The sequence below is a fragment of the Somniosus microcephalus genome, chromosome 2 (genome assembly GCF_052327205.1).
Source record: "Somniosus microcephalus isolate GS21.2 chromosome 2, FLI_Smic_1.0, whole genome shotgun sequence".
Taxonomy (NCBI): Eukaryota; Metazoa; Chordata; class Chondrichthyes; order Squaliformes; family Somniosidae; genus Somniosus; species Somniosus microcephalus.
The window spans coordinates 212,638,851-212,659,699 of NC_140988.1; the positions used below are offsets into that span (position 1 = coordinate 212,638,851).

Consider the following 20,849-nt stretch of genomic DNA (forward strand, 5'->3'; position numbering starts at 1 on the left):
GCAGAAGCTGTACAGAAGGGATGGTCTTCTCAAGAACAGTGGTGCCATAGTTAGTTGGATAGTAGGGAAGATTTTAAAATGTGAGGGACTGGCAAGATGGACAGAAATAGATAACTTGAATTCCAAGATGCTAACCACAGATAAACAAGGCTTTGCATAGCAAAGGGAGGGGAAAAATAGCATAAACCATTATCGGACTAGGATGAGAAGCTAGGATGGAGGGACAGTGAGAAGGGACAAAAGAGGGACAATCCACAAGTATAGTAGTGAGCAAAAGAGGGAAATAGTGAAGGAGAAAAGCTTACTCATAACAATAAGGAAAAGGTTTGGGTTACAACATTTTTAAGAAGTAGAGAAAGCAAAAAGGGAGGGAGTATATTGTTACATAGTAAGATGGTGGCTTCAGCCGTAGGGGGGAAAAATGTTTTTGAGTAATAATATACTTCTGGAGTTTCAGTTGGTTGAACTAAGGAGTAAAAACAGGTATAACGGGTGTCATTTAGAGACTGCCAAATTGTTTAAAAGAAGTTCAGAGGAAAGTTCAGAGAGGAATGTAGAAATAATGCAGTAATAAAGTGAAATTTTAACCTTTTGAGGGATAAATTAGGTGAACACATCTGAGGGAGGGAAAATGAGATGGGATTTGTAGAATCCATTTGAGTCTGTTTTCTGAGTCAGTATATCACAAACTCAACAAGTTAAGATGCAATACAGACTTGGCTGGGCTAATGGAGCATATCATGTAGAACTATAACATTTTACAGCACAGAAGGAGGCCATTTGGCCCATTGTGCCCTCTCAAAGCCTCATTCCCCTACTATTTCCCTCCACCCTTTTCAACTGTTCCTTTTCAAATATTAATCCACTTCCCTTTTAACACCAAGAGGAATTGAATACAAAATTGAACAAGTCATGCTGACTCTACAAGATATTGGTTGGCCCACATGTGGAATACTGTGTGCACTTCTGGGCTCCTCACCTAAAGGTGGGAGAGACTAAATCTGGAGACAATGCAGTGCAGATTTATGAGAATGATGATACCAAGGATTGAGAGGTCTGAGGTACAAGGTAAGAAGACGAGAGAAACTAGGACTGTATTCTTTCAAACTGAGTAGATGGAGAAGGGGGAGATTGATAGAGGTCCTCTAAATGAAGGGTCTATTTTTCAGCACAGACAAGAAGGACCCAATATCGACCACCTATACTAAAATTTATGTTACCATGGAAATAAACAAAAGCTGTTTTGAAATTGAAAAAGAACACCTTTTTCTAATACCAGCTTATTACATAGTTTAGTTACAAGAACTTGAAGAGATATCCCACATAACTAATGAGTTTCCATTGCACTTCACAGAATGCTTGTTCAACAGGGGCCTAATGGAATGATTTTCAGCACAGATGAATATTTTTGTCAGAATGGACACTACCAGTTTGATCCCAGTTTGATTGGAGAGGCTCATGAGTGGAACCAAAAAAGAGGTGAGAAATTCTGTACTATGTTCTTGGTTACTACAGGTAGACTATCCTTTATCCGCACTTCTGAAAACCGAAAGTTTTTTTGTGGAGCGTAAGTCGTGCGCACGACATAACCCGAGTGGCGCCAAACATGACCCGACACGGCCGATGCTTTTCTGACCTGATTTGTGGGCCAGCTTAGCGTAGGAGTCAGCCGATATCCGGCTTTCCCACAACTGGCGGCGGCAGTCGAGCCCCAGACCCCCGCTAAGTCAAGGAATTCAGATACGGAGCAGGGGGAGCTGTAAACAGACTGGGAGCGGCAGCACAGAGAAGCAGGAAGGGGAATGAGACACGGAGCAGGGGGAGCTGTAAACAGACTGGGAGCGGCAGCACAGAGAAGCAGGAAGGGGAATGAGACACGGAGCAGGGGGAGCTGTAAACAGACTGGGAGCGGCAGCACAGAGAAGCAGGAAGGGGAATGAGACACGGAACAGTCGCAAGAGGTAGCCTGAACTTTTAAAATTTATATTAAATACAAATACTAATTACCAAATTAATTTAATGTTCAGAGTTTCCCAGTCTGAAATCCGAAAATTTCCGAAAACCGAAACACAGCTGGTCCCAAGGTTTTCGGATAAGGGATAGTCAACCTGTATAGATATTGTTGCAGTACGTGAGAGGATGGGAATGTATTACAATGCTGTTTACACAGACTGTTCAGGCGAACTGTCGCTAACTTGTCATCTCAGTAATTTCAAAGGTTACTTGAATGTTCTCCTCTCATAGATGTACGATTCTTATTAAAAATGGGCAAGTTTAGGAATGTCTTTAAAAAGCTGAGTGCCATCTTTGAGTATGCAAGAACAGGCTGGGATGACTCATCATTTTCTTTTAGTTAGTAAAACAAAACTGAAAGGTAGTGGGGCAGTAGTGGCCTTACATTGGTATACAGTGCAAGCTTGACAAACTATTTTCTCTTGCCATACCCCCAGCTTTTTCAAAAAATGTTATTCTTCAAAATGGATTTGCCGACTATTCTTGCACCTCTAGGATCCAGGTTTGAATCCTGGCTGGACCAATGGATGCAACCATTTTGCCCATTTATCATTGCTGTTTGCTGAAGTACCTCTTTAAAATTTGTAGAAAAGTGCAGAATCTGACAGAAATTGATATTAATTGCTTTCAGCCATCTAGGACCTAAGTGCTCCCTAAACACCTCCAGCTCTCCACCGCCCGCCCCCTCATTTAAAACTCTCCTTAAAACTTACTTCTTTGATCAAGATCTCCTAATATTTCCTTTTTTGGCTCGGTGTGGGTGTTTGACTGTATACACTTCTGTGGAATGCCTTGGGACATGTTTCTATGTTAATGTTGGTAAATAAATGCATGTTGTTGTTGTAAAGAGGCAGTGTTGGGTTCCCTGAAGACCCAGCTGGTGCAGGCATTGAGTAGCTGAGCCACAGAAACCAGGAAGTTCCTAGATTCCATTTGTGGTTTATGCTGAGGTGTTGGAACTCGGGTGGCGGTAGGATGCTATAATTGAGCTCAACACTGCTGGGTAAGGGAGGGGAAATTGTAAAGGGTTTACTAACCAGAATCTCCTGTTGGAATGCAGATGTCAGATGAGAGCAGGTCTGGACTTGCTTGTGATGCTTCATATGGTTTTATTGGCTGCCAACAATGCCTGTCTAGATTCATATGTGAGAAATAATCACTTGGGTGGGGTATGGAGGAAGCTGTGGAATCGTGCTTGTTAGGAGTCAACAGAGGAGAGAAGAGAAAATTGGCAGAAATGATGGATGGTGTAGCAAGTAAAAAACATTGGCACTGTTAACGTCCTTTTGAGTTTGGGATTAAGGAATGTTGGGATAGAGTAGAGATGAGAGAGAACTTTAATCTTTGAGGGTGTGATCATAGAAGTTTATGGCTCAGCCATCGTGTCTGTGCTGGCCGAAAAAGAGCTATCCAGCATAATCCCACTTTCCAACTCTTGGTCTGTAGCTTGTAGGTTACGGCACTTCAAGTGCATATCCAAGTACTTTTTAAATGCGATGAGGGTTTCTGCCTCAACCACCCTTTCAGGCAGTGAGTTCCAGACCCGCACCACCTTCTCGGTGAAAAAAGTTCTCCAGCTCCTCCCTAATCTTTCTATTAATTGCTTTAAATTTATGTTCCCTGGTTATTGACCTTTTTGCTAAGGGAATAGGTCCTTCCTATCCACTCTTATCTAGGCCCCTCATAATTTTATACACCTCAATTAAATCTCCCCTCAGCCTCCTCTGTTCCAAAGAAAACAATCCCAGCCTATCCAATGTTTCCTCACAGCTAAAATTCTCCAGTCCTGGCAACATCCTCGTAAATCTCCTCTGTACCCTCTCCAGTGCAATCACATCTTTCCTGTAATGTGGTGACCAGAATTGTACGGAGTACTCTAGCTGTGGCCTAACTAGTGTTTATACAGTTCTAGCATAACCTTCCTGCTCTTATATTCTATGCCTCAGCTAATAAAGGCAAGTATCCCGTATGCCGCCTTAACCACCTTATTGACCTTCAGGGATCTGTGGACATGCACTCCAAGGTCCCTCTGTTTCTCTACACTTCTCCGTATCCTACACTTCTCCGTATCCTACCATTTATTGTGTATTCCCTTGCCTTGTTAGCCCTTCCCAAATACATTACCCCTCACTTCTCCGGATTGAATTCCATTCGCCATTTTTCTGCCCACCTGACCAGTCCATTGATATCTTCTGCAGTCTACAGCTTTCTTCCTCACTATCAATCACATGGCTAATTTTTGTATCATCTGCAAACTTCTGAATCATGCCTCCTACATTGAAGTCTAAATCATTGTTATACCACAAAAAGCAAGGGACCTAGTACTGAGCCCCGCTGGAAACAACCTTCCAGTCACATAAACACTCGTCGACCATTACCCTTTGCTTCCTGCCACCGAGCCAAATTTGGATCCAACTTGCCACATTCCCTTGGATCTGTCTGCCATGTGGAACCTTGTCAAAAGCCTTGCTGATGTCCATGTAGACTACATCAAACGCGCTACCCTCATCGACCCTCCTTGCTACTTCCTCAAAAAATTCAATCAAGTTATTCAGGCATGTCCTTCCCTTAACAAATCCATGTTGCCTGTCCTTGATTTATCCGTGTCTTTCTAAATGACGATTTATGCTGTCCAGCAGAATTTTTTTCCAATAATTTGCCCACCGAGTTTAGGCTGAGTGGCCTATAATTGCTTGGTCTGGCCCTTTCTCCCTTTTTAAACAATGGTACAATGTTAACAATTATCCAGTCCTCTGGCACCACGCCTGTAGTCAGAGAGGATTGGAAAATGATGGTCAGCGTCTCTGCTATTTCCTCCCTTGCAGCCTGGGATACATTCATCCAGGCCTGGTGATTTATCTACTTTCAAAGATGCTAAACCCCTTAATGTTTCCTCTCTTACTATGTTTATCTCATCTAATAATTTACACGCCTCCTCCTTAGCTACAATGTCTTCATCGTTCCTCTCTTTTGTGAAGACATTTGCAAAGTATTCATTAAGAACCAGACCCACGTCTTCTGCCTCCACACACAGGTTACCTTTTTGGTCTCTAATAGGCCTTGCTCTTTCCTTTGTTATCCTCTTGCTCTTTATGTATTTATAAAACATCTTTGGGTTTTCCTTGACTTTACTTGCCAATATTTTTTCATGACCACTCTGTTTTCCTAATTTCCTTTTTAATTTCACCCCTGCACTTTCTATACTCCTTTAGGGTTTCTGCAGAATTGAGTGGTATCTTGACAAAAGCTTCCCTTTTTTTCCTTGTCCTGCCCTGTATGCTCCTTTACATCCAGGGTGCTCTAGATTTGGGAGTCCCACCCTTTTTCTTTGTGGGAACATATTTGCTCTGAACCCTCAGTATCTCCTCCTTGAATGCCTCCCGCTGCTCTGCCACCAATTTACTTTCAAGTAGTTGTTTCCAATCCACTTTTGCTAAATCACATCTCAGCTTGTAAAATTGGCCTTTCCGAAATTGAGAATTTTTACTCCTGGTCTATCTTTGTCCTTTTCCATAACTATGCTAAATCTAACTGACTTATGATCACTATCACCAAAATGCTCTCCCACTGATGCCCCTTCCACCTGCCCAGCTTCATTCCCTAAAACCAAGTCCAGAACTGCCCCCTCTATTGTTGGACTTGCTACGTTCTTGCTAAAAAAAAGTTCTCCTGATTACAATTTAAAAATTCTGTGTCTTTTATACCTTTTTATATTGATTCCATCCAAGTTAATATTGGGGTAGTTGAAATCCCCTACTATTACTGCCCTATTGTTTTTGCAATTCTCTGAAGTTTGCCCACATATTTGCTCTTTTATCTCACTCTGACTGTTTGGGGGTCTATAGTACACTCCCAGCAGTGTGATTGCCCCTTTTTTGTTCTTCAGTTTAACCCATACGGCCTCATTTGATGATCCTTCTCGCATATCATCCTTCCATTCAGCTGTAATTGATTCTTTAACCAATATTGCGACCCCCCCCCCCCCAATCCTTATAGATACATAGAAGATAGGAGCAGGAGTAGGCCATTCGGCCCTTCGAGCCTGCTCCGCCATTCAATGAGATCATGGCTGATCATCCAAATTCAGTACCCGGTCCCTGCCTTCTCACCATATCCCTTGATCCCCCTAGCCTTAAGAAACATATCCAACTCTTTCTTGAATATACTTAATGAACTGGCCTCCACCGCCCTCTGTGGCAGAGAATTCCACATGTTCACCACTCTCTGGGTGAAGAAATTCCTCCTCATTTCAGTCCTAAATGGCTTACCCCTTATCCTTAGACTATGACCCCTGGTTCTGGACTCCCCGGCCATCAGAAACATCCTTCCTGTCTCTAGTCTGTCCAGGCCTGACAGAATTTTATAGGTTTCGATGAGATCCCCTCTCAATCTTCTAAACTCCAGTGAGTATAAGCCCAATCGACACAATCTCTCCTCATACGTCATTCCTGCCATCCCAGGTATCAGCCTGGTGAATCTTCGCTGCACTCCTTCCATGGCAAGAACGTCCTTCCTCAGGTAAGGCGACCAAAACTGCACACAATACTCAAGGTGTGGTCTCACCAAGGCCCTGTACAACTGCAGCAAGACATCCTTGTTCTTGTACTCGAACCCTCTTGCTACGAAGGCCAACATACCATTTGCCTTCTTAGCCGCCTGCTGCACCTGCATGCTTACCTTCAGCGACTGGTGTACAAGAACACCCAGGTCTCTTTGCACTTGCCCTTCTCCCAATCTATTACCATTCAAATAATAATCTGCCTTCCTGTTTTTGCCACCAAAGTGGATAACCTCACATTTATCCACATTATAGTGCATTTGCCATGTTTCTGCCCAATCACCCAACCTGTCCAAATCGTGCTGGAGTTTCACGACATCCTCCTCACAGCATATCCTCCGCCCCCCCCCCCCCCCCCAGCTTTGTGTCGTCTGCAAATTTGGAGATATTACATCCAATTCCCTCGTCCAGATCATTAATATATATTGTGAACAGCTGGGGTCCTAGGACCGATCCTTGCGGTACCCCACTAGTCACTGCCTGCCACTCGGAAAACGACCCGTTTATTCCAACTCTTTGCTTTCTGTCCGCCAACCAGTTCTCTATCCAAGTCAATACCTTGCCCCCAATCCCATGTGCCTTAATTTTGCACGCTAATCTCTTATGCGGGACCTTATCGAAAGCCTTCTGAAAGTCCAAATACACCACATCCACTGGTTCTCCCTTATCTATTTTACCAGTTACATCCTCAAAAAATTCCAGTAGATTAGTCAAGCATGATTTACCTTTTGTAAATCCATGTTGACTTTGTCCGATCCAGTCACTGCTTTCCAAGTGCTCTGCTCTTACATCTTTTATAATGGACTCTAGCATTTTCCCCACTACCGATGTCAAGCTTACCGGTCTATAATTCCCCGCCTTTTCTCTACCACCTTTTTTGAATAGTGGGGTAACATTAGCTACCCGCCAATCCATGGGTACTGTTCCAGAGTCTATCGAGTTCTGGAAGATGACCAGCAATGCATCTACTATTTCTTGGGCCACTTCCTTAAGTACCCTGGGATGTAGATTATCAGGCCCTGGGGATTTATCGGCCTTCAGTCCCATCAATTTTCCTAACACCATTTCCCTACAAATACTGATTTCTTTCAGTTCCACCCTTTCATCAGACCCTATGTTCCCCGGCGTCTCTGGGAGGTTATTTGTGTCCTCCTTTGTGAAGACAGAACCAAAATATGTATTTAGTTGGTCTGCCATTTCTTTGTTCCCCATTATAAATTCCCCCGATTCTGACTGCAAGGGACCTACGCTTGACTTCACCAATCTTTTTCTCTTCACATATCTATAAAAGCTTTTACAGTCAGTTTTTATGTTCTCTGCAAGCTTACTCTCACATTCTATTTTCCCTTTCTTAATTAATCCCTTTGTCCTCCTTTGTTGAATCCTAAACTGCTCCCAATCCTCAGGACTATTGCTTTTTCTGGCCAATTTATATGCCCTCTCCTTGGATCTTATGCTATCCCTAATTTCCCTTGTTAGCCACGGTTGGGTCACCTTTTTTGTTTTATTTTTATGCCAAACTGGGATGAACAAATTCTGTAGTTCACCCATTCGGTCTTTGAATGTTTGCCATTGCCTATCCACCGTCAACCCTTTGAGTGCCATTCCCCAATCAATCCTACCCAACTCGCTCCTCAGACCATCATAGTTTCCTTTATTTAAATTGAGGACCCTAGTCTCCGAGTCAACTACTTCATTCTCCATCTTAATGAAGAATTCGATCATATTATGATCGCTCTGACCCAAGGGGCCTCTTACAACAAGATTGCTAATTAATCCTTTCTCGTTACATAATACCCAGTCTAAGATGGCCTGATCTCTGGTTGGTTCCTCGACATATTGGTCCAGGAAACCATCCCGTAAACACTCCAGGAATTCCTCCTCCACAGTATTGTTACTAATTTGGTTGGCCCAATCTATATGTAGATTAAAGTCACCCATGATGACTGCTGTGCCCTTATTGCACGCTTCTTTAATTTCTCTTTTAATGCCATCCCCAACCTCCGTCTTACTGTTTGGAGGTCTATAAACCACTCCGACTAACGTTTTTTTCCCCTTAGTATTTCTCAATTCTACCCATACAGATTCCACCTCATCAGAGCTAATATCCTTCATTACAATTGTGTTAATCCCTTCTTTAACCAGTAATGCTACCCCACCTCCCTTTCCTTTTTGCCTATCTTTCCTGAATATCGAATACCCCTGGATGTTGAGTTCCCAGTCCTGGCCTTCCTTGAGCCACGTTTCCGTAATCCCAACCAAATTGTATTTGTTTACTTCTATTTGCGCAGCCAATTCATCCACCTTATTACAAATGCTCCTCGCATTAAGACACAAAGCCTTCAGGCTTGTTTTTTTAACGCTCTTAGACCTATTAGAATTATTATTTACTGTGGCCATGTTTGATTTAAACCGTTGTTTTCTCTGACTGCCACTTTTGTTTTTCTCCTTCCTATCTTTTGCTTTTATCCTTGTTTCCCTTTCCTCTGTCTCCCTGCTCAGGTTCCCAACCCCCTGCCATTTTAGTTTAAACCCTCCCCCACAGCACTAGCAAACACTCCCCCTAGGACATTGGTTCCAGCCCTGCCCAGGTGCAAACCGTCCGGTTTGAACTGGTCCCACCTCCCCCAGAACCGGTTCCAATGTCCCAGGAACTTGAATCCCTCCCCCTGGCACCATTCCTGTAGCCACGTATTCATCTGAAGTATCCTTCTATTTCTACTCTGACTAGCACGTGGCACTGGTAGCAATCCTGAGATTACTACCTTTGAGGTCCTGTTTTTTAACTTATATCCTAACTCCCTATACTCCGCTTTTAGGACCTCATCCCGCTTTTTACCTATATCGTTGGTGCCTATATGCACCACGACAACTGGCTGTTCACCCTCCCCTTCCAAGATGTTCTGGAGTTCCCACATATCGCAGGAGGAGCAGATCACGGGGCCCGGCTGTCCTGCCATGACTTACCCTTTAATTAATTGAATTTAAATTAAATCAATCAATCCCACTAATTACACTACAGTTAACTGGTTTATCAACAGTCTCTGCTACACCAGAGAGACCTTAGAAACTATAAACCAGAGTTAAAGTTTAAAAAAAAGAGAAGAGAAATACTCACCAACCAAATACTCACCAACCAATCACTTACCTGCTTCCTGGTGACGTCACACTTTGATTACTTTTTACTTCTCTCCCCTGCTGTTGAACTAGTATGCTGCTCGCTGACTCACTGCCGCTGGTGTAACTGCCGCCGATGCTGTGTTCCCACACAGGCCCGCTCTAGCCGGGCTGCTTGCTGACTCACTGCCGCTGGTGTAACTGCCCCCCCTCTATCTTGCTGAAAAGCCTATAACCAGGAATGTTGAGCTGCCATTCCTGCCCTAAATTGAATGTGAAAACTAGAATAAGTATTCATTTCCACAGTCTAGACCAAAACATTATTTTACAAAGCATAACTGTAATGGACCTTGTCCCAGTTAGCATTCTGTAGAAATTTGGGGTACTAAATTTACAGTATGTGATAAAACAGAATTCCAAACATTCAGCACCAATGGGGAAATCGGGTGCAAGAAGAAAAAATTACAAAAGAAACAATAGCTTTTGACACAAAAATGTCTGCGTCTATTTCCAACACCAGTTTTCTGATTGGTCCCCTTGGTGGACAAGACCCACCCAGAAATACCTTGGAAATAATCACTCCGCACAAAAATAGTGCCCCTTTTAAAGCTTAGTTTACACTAAGATTTGCATATTATACATATTTTTATTAGATTTAATTTTTGAATGATTTGTATAATGTTTTCATCGAACACTTGTAAATTTAAAGTAAACGTGAGCAGATAAATCAAGCTTATTGAACTTTTCAAGCAACTTATTTAATTAAACTTGAGTCTCAAGTAATATGCACTGTTGCCATCATTAATTGTAAATTTTTGAGTAAAATTTAATTCTGATCATTTTATTTCAGCCAAAGAAGCCATGGAAAAAGGCTATTCTCCTGTTATAATAGATAACACAAACACACAGGCCTGGGAGATGAAACCGTACATTTTTATGGTTAGTCAAACCTACTCAGTAATGACTATAGTCTGGATGTTTCTATAAACATGCAGTATCTTGTAAAGTATGTCAATTTCTTTGAAATATTAAATGTTGCTTCATTTTTTTTATATGCATTTTGCCACTTTTATGTTTATATGTACTAGATGGTGTGGAAATAATTCAACAATGCTTTGTAAGTTGAGTTGAGAAATTGAACCGTTGTAATGGTTGAGTTCTTGGTTGGCTAATGCTGTTCAATGCACAGTGCTTTGAAGAGGGAATTGATGTTTTCTGGCACAAAACAAAGTACCCAAAGTGTTGAGATGAATTTAGGGCAAAAGTGCCACAATTTGACAAAGGCACAGCTAGATATCACCGTTATTTTTCTCATCACATCTGCGACCAAGGGGGAGAAAAAAACTTGCTATTTACCACACACAGGTGCAAACTGGAGTCCTAGCCAAGAGAGCGAGCAGGCAACCTGTGTGGGTTGGCAAAGCTCACGAGGCGGGGGCAAAATACTGAAGCTTTTGAGCAAAATCATTACAAATTATTTTTAAGCTCACCTTTACTCATCTTGTTAATGCAACATATCACTTGCTACATTATAGGTGATCAAACTACCTAACTGTTCCTATAAAATGTGGTGCTCCTAATTTATCACATCTTTTAAAATTATTTTTATCCATCTCCTGTCTCCTTTTAAATGTGAGTTACTTTTGTATATTTATCAGACAAAGCTTAAATATCCCACTCTAGAAATGGTTAACAGCTCCTTTTCCACCTGAAAGTCATTGAAGGTGTGAACAAATCATTTTTACTGAGGGTTCTGATGAAGGATCATAGACTTGAAATGTTATCCCTAACTTCGTATCTCCACAGAAGCTGCCTGAGCTGCAGAGTGTTTCTAGCATTTTCTGTTTTTATTTTAATTTTCACTGAGCAGAATCATGCCTCCCAGTGCTGGTCCTTTTGTAATACTTTTTATGCAATTTTATGTCAGTTTGCTAGCAATATTCCTTACAGAAAATTGTGCATCAGCGAGAAACCATATATGGAAGAAAAACTGAGAGAAAAAAATTATTTATTTATAAAAACAATACTCTGGCAAAAGATTTGAGAGGGGCTTGAAATAATTTTTGATTTCAACTTTTGAGACTCTTGGGGGAAAATATTGGCCCTGAAATTGCGGTCTCTGTGACTGCGTACGCTGTCGTAAGCCTTGTACAAGGCCCCTCAAGTTCCGGGTTTCCACATGCCTCCGGAACTTGCGATCTGCCAAGGTTCGCTTTGACAGATCGCCTGCCTGCGACCCAAAAACACTTTTGCTGGTGCAGATTTGCCCAACTACTGCCCAGCAAATGCCCACGAAACCCTTACGCCTGGGAAAAGCAGACAAAGAGCCTGCTTTCACCAGCGTAAGGGGTAATATAAATGTTAAATTAAAATAAAAAAATACACAAACACTCAAAATTAGTTTATGTAAATTTTGGCCTGGATTGAAATTATTTTGCAAAAAATTAGCTTTTATTTTAAATGCTTCATTAAAGGGAATTCTAATTAATTTTGAAAATGGGAACATTTTTCATTAGAATTGTGTAAGTTCTTGAATTATTTGGGGATTCCATTGCTTGTCATTAGGGGATTCCGTTCAGAAATGTCAGCAATGGAATCCTCCTTTCTGATAGGAGGACCTGGCTCACGTGATCCCAAGATGCCCGTGTCCCTGGGATCCCTGGGCCTTTATGCAGGCATACGCCTGCAGGCCCAGGACCCGAAGCCCAGGGGGCAGCAGGTAGGTTCGTATTTTTTTTCAGGTCGGAGGTGTACTCCGGAGATTCGCCTCCGAACGCAAATTCCGGCTAATAGCCTCACGAGGAGTGTAGCCAGAACTACCTGTGATGAGTATTAAAAGCAACAAGCCCCAAGTTTTTCCATAGAGATTAAATTCTGGGTCAGAACAGCCCTTAATCAGCAGCTGTAGTTGTGAATGTGCGAAGAAAGGAGAAACCAACGTGAATGAATGTTATCCAGCACTTATTATATCCTAGTGCACCATGAAATGAATCTTCAACAAAAACTTTACCTTACAAATGGCCTGGATTTTCCTCTCGGCGGCGACGGAACAGCTTTCGCTGTTCATCTTGCGTACAGTTGCCCACAGGCTTCTCAGCAGAGATTTGCACTAATCCAGCGTCTCTTTCATGCGGTGTCCTCTACAGGGAATCTGTGGTGTCTGTGAGCAGGTAAAGAAACAGTGAGGCTCTTCAACCAATTACATTGAAGAATCCTCACTGAGCCACGTAGAGTCTAAACCGGGAAGTAAAAAACAGGAAATAAAAATTACATTAAAATAATATACAGGAAGCGAAATAAAGATTGGGACATACACATGGGATTAAGGGAGAGAGATCAGAGACAGCTAGAAAAATGTTAAAAAAAAAAAAAAATGTTTTAAATCTCCAACATTAATTTTCTTCCAAGGGAATGAGACTCCACACTTGTAAAATTAATTTTTCAGGGCCAGAGAGGTTGTTCAGCAGTAAGTATCACTTATTATACTGTTTAAAAACTCAATCCTGAATGCACCAGCCCTAACCTTTTCAGCCGTTTTTAGTGCGGTGCGAGTGGGCAGTTACCCCAAGTTCACGCCATTACAGTGGTTTTAGTGCCGAGTCTATCGCACAACAGCGCACCCTGTGGAGGTGCATCGTATCTCTGACAGCAACTTCTGGATTTCCACGTTTAACTGCGCATGTGCAGATGCCAGAAGTTGCTGTCAGATTTACCCTGTAATAATGGCGAGCGCTGAAATTTAACGCAGAAAAGTGCGAAGTGATACATTTTGGTAGGAAGAACGAGGAGAGGCAATATAAACTAAAGGGTACAATTCTAAAAGGGGTGCATGAACAGAGAGACCTGGGGGTGTATGTGCACAAATCGTTGAAGGTGGCAGGGCAGGTTGAGATAGCGGTTAAAAAAGCATACGGCATCCTGGGCTTCATAAATAGAGGCATAGAGTACAAAAGCAAGGAAGTTATGAGCAGCCTTTATAAAACACTGGTCTGACTTCAACTGGCATATTGGGTCCAATTCTGGGCACTGCACTTTAGGAAGGCCTTGGAGAGGGTGCAGAAAAGATTTACAAGAATGGTTCCAGGGATGAGGGACTTCAGTTACATGGATAGACTGGAGAAGCTGGGGTTGTTCTCCTTAGAGCAGAGAAGGTTGAGAGGAGATTTGATAGAGGTGTTCAAAATCATGAGGGGTCTAGACAGAGTAGGTAGAGAGAAACTGTCCCCATTGGCGGAAGGGTCGAGAACCAGAGGACACCGATTTAAAGTGATTGGCAGAAGAACCAAAGGCGACATGAGGGAAAACTTTTTTACGCAGCATCTGGAATGCACTGCCTGAGGGTGGTGGAGGTAGATTCAATCGTGACTTTCACAAGGGAATTGGATAAGTACCTGAAGGAAAAAAATCTGCAGGGCTGCGGGGAAAGGGCGGGGGAGTAGGACTAGCTGAAGTGCTCTTGCAGAGAGCCAGCACGGGCTCGACGGGCCGAATGGCGGCCTCCTGTGCTGTAACCATTCTATGATTCTAAGGTGCTATATAAATACAAGTTGTTAAGAGAATATGAATGCATACATTTCTAAACCTACACCACATAACACAGTAATCAGCACTCACTGTTTGCAGCTGCAGTGGAACCAAATCACAAAGTATATCACACAAACAGTAAAATTGATGCTTCAATACAACATGCATTGTTATTGGGTACCATCATGGAATAAGCCCCTGCAACACAACCTGGGGTAGGCGGGAAGCTATTGAGAATGTTTGTGGACAAACAAGCCAATCTCTGCACAGTCATTTTGGTCATAAACCCCCATCTCATGTGAAATATGTTTTAACCTCTTAATTAACTTTTTTAATAGGATATACATTATTAAGATCTGTAAGTTATGGAGCTATTAACACTACTAAACTTTTTTCAGGGGCGGTAGGGGAAAAATGTAATGTTCCTTTTAAAAAGGGGATTGACAGTTGGGGGATGTCCATGATCAAATAATCATACATGGACTTTGGGTGGAGCAGGTTGTATGGCCTTTTCTCACTGGACTTTGTGTATTCCAGTTATGGTAATAACTGTAACTTAAGATTCACAAAAGATGATACTGTGGATGAGAGAGAGCCCATTTTACAGTCACATTAGTTGGGTTCCATGTATAATTATGTTTTAACTTTAGTCATGTTAATTACTTGCCCAACGTGTGGTATAAATGGAGCACGAGGAACCATGTAATGCCATTATATTCCACTTGTGGAGCAGATCTTAACCATCATTTACAAATTATAAGGTCAGCCCACTTGAATTTAGATTCCACAGTTGTTCTCTGTGTGTGTATGATGCATCTCCTGTGCTCACAATAAGTTGCAGGATACCTTTTTTATAATCAGGATTGTGTGCCTTGCAATGCACAATGTATTATCACAGCCACAGGACCACTGATTTATGGTGATTGAACAAGTTCAATTCAGTTTTTATTGCGTGGTATTCTGGAATTTTTAATGGATACTCGGAATTCGGATCCTGCTGTATTTATTCTTCTGTGAAAACTATAAATCAATGGCCTTGATTAGTATATTATTCTTCATCTAATTTTTACCTAATCTTTTATAAGGCCCACAATGCAAAGTAAGATGGTAGGCAATATATATCAAATCAGAGGTAGTTATGTGCAGATTAGCAGCAGTGAGTATTTGTGGGTTTTAGCAGCAGTTAAGGCATTGCTCGGCATTGGTATAATTTAGTTTGGTAACACTAGGGAGTGGAACGTGAAGTTTGATTTACTCTGCAATTCCTAGAATCTAGCAGTAGTCGGGCAGGAAGTTATGAAGTTTGGCTGGGGTGAGGAAAGTCCCAGGGTATGGTAGCACTGTGTGAAGTAAGGGGCATTTCTGGAATTTTCAAACTATTTGGTAAATCAAATGTGTACAGTGCCAAGATGTGTGTTGGATTTTCTAAGGAGAAAATACATTTTCTATTAGCATTGATTGTTTTGCAATTCAAATTTTTTACTTCTTGGGATGTAGACAACTCTGGCAAGGCTGTATTTTATGCCCATTCCTAGTTGCCCTGCAAAGGCGGTGATGATGGACTTTCTCCTTGAACTGCTGCAGTCTTTACGGTGATGATGCTTCCATGATGGTTTTAGGTTCAAAATTCCAGGATTTTGACCAAGCAGCTATAAAGGAACAACAGTATACATCCAAATCACGATGGTGTGTGACTTGGAGATCATGGTTTCCCCCATGGTGTCGATGCTCTTGTCCTTCTTGATGGTAGAGGTCATGGAACTGGGAGGAGCTGTCACGGTGAGCCAGTGAGACCGATTCCTGAAATTGGAGAGCTGAGTTATGAGGCAATATTGTTTACCCTGAGACTTTACTCTCTGGAGACGGGGAAGACGAGGGGGAATAAATAGAGTTTTGTAAGATTTTCACAGTTATGGAGAATTTGGATCCAGGAAAGTTCTTCTGTCAGATTCAGGATTTTATGACTAGGAGATGGCACAAATAATAGGAAACTTTTTATTAAGAGAGTGATAGAATTGTGGAACAGATTGCCAACAGAAAGCTATGGCAGATTTTAGAAAAGGACTGGATGAATTTCTATTCGGGGAAAAAAAAATACAAGACTATTCATTCCAAAATCACAGTAAGGAAACTGATGGGTGAACTTGAATGGTAGGCCAAATTAAGAAAGAAGATAGACAGAAAGAGTTGAACTTGTATAGAGTCTTTCATGACCTTGAGACATCCCAAAGCGCTTTACAGCCAATGAAGTACTTTTTGAAGTGTAATCACTGTTGTAATGTAGGAAATGTTACTGTATTCGTTATACTAACACAATCTTACTGATGCACTGCTGGGAATTCTGCATAAAACAGTTGCTCAGAACCGGAGATGTCAGTCTAGTTAGTAACTTCATATCTGCTCGAAGTCTAGGCTTTTGAGACATGAGGGATATGGGGAAAGAGCATGGGAGTGGGACTAACTGGATTGCTCTTCAAAAGAGCCGGTGGGGACTCGATGGGCCGAATGGCGGCCTCCTGTACTAGTCTATGATTCTATGATAAAATATTAATAAAGCCTCTCCAAGATCCAAAAAGCAATTTTATAGGTGAGATTGTGAAATGTACAATATGTGCTTGTGTTACAATTTTATTTTGGACATTACAAATTGGTTACTAAGAAAAATGGCGCTGAAAGGAATTTGAAAATAAATTATTTGGTTGGCTGTGGTTTGCTAGATTTTTGACTCTAGTTGAGTTGGAATAAATAGCTATGATTTTATTTTTGTCAGCTAATCAAAATAATTCTTCATTAAGATGGAGATTGAAGTAGTTGATTCAGAGACTTGGGTACTGAATTTAAATAAAGAAAACTACGATGGTATGAGGTGCGAGTTGGCTAGGATGGATTGGGGAATGTTACTTAAAGGGTTGACAGTGGATCGGCAATGCAAACATTCAAAGATCGCATGGATGAACTACAGAATTTGTTCATCCCTGTTTGGCATCAAAATAAAACAAAAAAGGTGACCCAACCGTGGCTAACAAGGGAAATTAGGGATAGCATAAGATCCAAGGAGAAGACATATAAATTGGCCAGAAAAAGCAGCAAACCTGAGGATTGGGAGCAGTTTAGGATTCAGCAAAGAAGGACAAAGGATTAATTAAGAGGTGGAAAATAGAATATGAGAGTAAGCTTTCAGGGAACATAAAAACTGACTGTAAAAGCTTCTATAGATATGTGAAGAGAAAAAGATTGGTGAAGTCAAGCGTAGGTCCCTTGCAGTCAGAATCAGGGGAATTTATAATGGGGAACAAAGAAATGGCAGACCAATTAAATACATATTTTGGTTCTGTCTTCACAAAGGAGGACACAAATAACCTCCCAGAGATGTCGGGGAACATAGGGTCTGATGAAAGGGAGGAACTGAAAGAAATCAGTATTTGTAGGGAAATGGTGTTAGGGCAATTGATGGGATTGAAGGCTGATAAATCCCCAGGGCCTGATAATCTACATCCTAAGGTACTTAAGGAAGTGGCCCTAGAAATAGTAGATGCATTGCTGATCATCTTCCACCATTCGATGGAATCTGGAACAGTACCCATGGATTGAAGGGTAGCTAATGTTACCCCACTATTCAGAAAAGGTGGTAGAGAGAAAACGGGGAATTACAGACCGGTAAGCCTGACATCAGTAGTGGGGAAAATGCTAGTTCATTATAAAAGATGTAATAGCAGAGCACTTGGAAAACAGTGACTGGATCGGACAAAGTCAACATGGATTTACAAAAGGTAAATAGTGCTTGACTAATCTACTGAAATTTTTTTGAGGATGTAACTGGTAAAATAGATAAGGGAGAACCAGTGGATGTGGTGTATTTGGACTTTCAAAAGGCTTTCGATAAGGTCCCACATAAGAGATTAGCGTGTAAAGTTAAGGCACAAGGGATTGGGGGCAAGGTATTGACTTGGATAGAGAACTGGTTGGCAGACAGAAAGCAGGGAGTTGGAATAAACGTTTTTTTTTCCGAGTGGCAGGCAGTGACTAGTGGGGTACCGCAGGGATCGGTCCTTGGACCCCAGCTATTCACAATATATATTAATGATCTAGACGAGGGAACTAGGTGTAATATCTCCAAGTTTGCAGACGACACAAAGCTGGGTGGGCGTGTGTGCTGTGAGGAGGATGCAGAGAAACTCCAGGATGATTTGGACAGGTTGGGTGATTGGGCAGAAGCATGGCAGATGCAATATTACGTGGATAAATGTGAGGTTATCCACTTTGGTGTCAAAAACAGGAAGGCAGATTATCTGAATGGCAATAGATTGGGAGAAGGAGAAGTGCAACGAGACCTGGTTGTCCTTGTGCACCAGTCGCTGAGGGTAAGCATGCAGGTGCAGCAGGCGGTTAAGAAGGCAAATGGTATGTTGGCCTTCGTAGCGAGAGGGTTCGAGTACAGGAACAAGGATGTCTTGCTGTAGTTGTACAGGGCCTTGGTGAGACCACACCTTGAGTATTGTGTGCAGTTTTGGTCGCCTTATCTGAGGAAGGATGTTCTTGCCATGGAGGGAGTTCAGCGAAGATTCACCAGGCTGATACCTGGTATGGCAGGAATGACGTATGAGGAGAGATTGTGTCGATTGGGCTTATACTCGCTGGAGTTTAGAAGAATGAGAGGGGATCTCATTGAAACTTATAAAATTCTGACAGGACTGGACAGACTGGATGCAAGAAGGATGTTCCCGATGGTCAGGGAGTCCAGAACCAGGGGTCACAGTCTGAGGATAAGGGGTAAGCCATTTAGGACAGAGATGAGGAGGAATTTCTTCACCCAGAGAGTGGTGAACCTGTGGAATTCTCTACCACAGAAGGCAGTAGAGGCCAATTCATTAAATATATTCAAGAAGGAGTTGGATAGATTTCTTAAGGCTAAAGGGATCAAGGGATATGGGGAGAAAGCAGGGACAGGGTACTGAATTTGGATGATCAGCCATGATCACATTGAATGGCGGAGCAGGCTCGAGGGGCCAAATGGCCTACTCCTGCTCCTATCTTCTATGTTTCTATCAACTCTTTGTGATGAGACAGATTTCAGAAATTTCTAGAACACAACATTCATTGTTACAACAACTTCATAGATTTTAAGCAGGTCTTTGACAGTGTATGACAAGTAGGGATATAGCATGACTTAAGGATGTGTAATATTCCTGAGAAATGTGTTAGATTGATGGAAAACATCTATAATAAGTCCATGAGAGCTGTTGGAGTTGATAGGAAACTGATGAATTGGTTTAGATCAACAGTTGGGGTGAGACAAGGATGCACACTGTTGCCTGATTTATTTAATCTAGTATTGGAAGCAGTAATGAATCTTGTGCTAAATATGATATTGGAGGAGGCTCCTTATGTGGCAAGATTTTTAAAAATCTCAAGATTTGCTGATGTCATTGAACTTATAGCAACATCTAAAACAGATTTACGGGTTGTTGTCGAGTTGTGGCCAGTAGATGCTGAGCAAAAATTTTGTTTAGGGCCTTAACATATAGTAGCTGTAGTATTTGGATAGCGGCATCATAGTCTACACAGTCTTCGATATAGTCAAACACATGAGGGGATACATAATTGGCAAGCATTCATAACTTATTAGGAACATTCTCGCCACAGTCCTCAAGGAAGTTGCTGAAGGTAGGATACCAGTGTTTTCATACCTTAGCAGCTGCAAGTGAATTCGGGTCCAGGTCGAGGCGGGCGGGTCTGAGTAGTTTCTCCATGATGGATCGATTACTTCGTCCGAGTTCCCTTCTACAGTTTGAGTCGTAGCCGTCTGTTCCCAAAACCACTCCGAGCGTGGAGCAGGTCAGTTGATTAAATTGATGTAAAAAGACTACTGAGCACTTGGTTTGAGTGTAAAACAAGGCTTTAATCAACTGTTTCACAATCATGAGATTCTAGTTGCAAAAATGTCCTGAACAAACTGGGCCCACGCCCGAGTATTTATACTCCTTGGACTGCGCCACCAGCTGGCCGCACAGTGTTATTTCACGAGCCATTTCTCCATGTATGATAAGATTCATGACAGCGGGTACCCGACCCGCACTGGGACCCACCTCCCTGAGGCGGGAAGGGGATTAGTGCCAATTAACTGCCTGTTAACAGGCAGTTTTTAGCCTAATCCCTATTTTCATTGTTGAAATGTGGGATTCCCGATGGCTCCAAACCACGCCAGGTTAGCGAGGCGGGCCGTCGGGATGAAGGGCTTGGAGGGGTCGAGATGTCCGGTGTTCAGGTGAGTGATGGGTGCATGAGTGCAGAGGTAAGTGTGTTTGGTGTGTGTAAAGTGTTTAAAGAAGTTGTACTTACATTTACTTATCTTTACAGTCTTCCTTCAGGTATCGGGAGTCCCTCATCTCACCGGCACAGAAAGCAGAATGGCCGCGATCTGTCAAAAGTTCCAGCATTCAGCTTTCTGTTCTGGGGAGATCTCTAAATCATCCCGAGAGGTAGGAATTAACTTAGAGTACAGATTGTCAGTGTTTGACAGCTTCAAACAGCTGTGAAAACACTGATACTTCATCTGTCAAAAGGTCTTGACAGATGAAATATCAATCTGTGACGTCACCTGTTGCCGGGTGGCCCTTAATTGGCCTGCTGAGCCCGC

At 42.2% G+C, this 20,849-nt stretch overlaps 1 protein-coding gene across 4 annotated transcripts in view; it reads left to right on the top strand.

The window, feature by feature from the left end:
* Positions 1-20,849, top strand: part of n4bp2 (NEDD4 binding protein 2) — a 132,896-nt gene that overhangs the window by 31,127 nt on the left and 80,920 nt on the right. For all 4 annotated transcript variants that reach the window (XM_085968984.1, XM_085968969.1, XM_085968975.1 and 1 more), the window contains exons 3-4: positions 1,355-1,479; positions 10,539-10,627. In XM_085968984.1, coding sequence (XP_085825110.1) covers positions 1,355-1,479; positions 10,539-10,627 — 214 coding nt within the window. The remainder of the gene's footprint in view (positions 1-1,354; positions 1,480-10,538; positions 10,628-20,849) is intronic.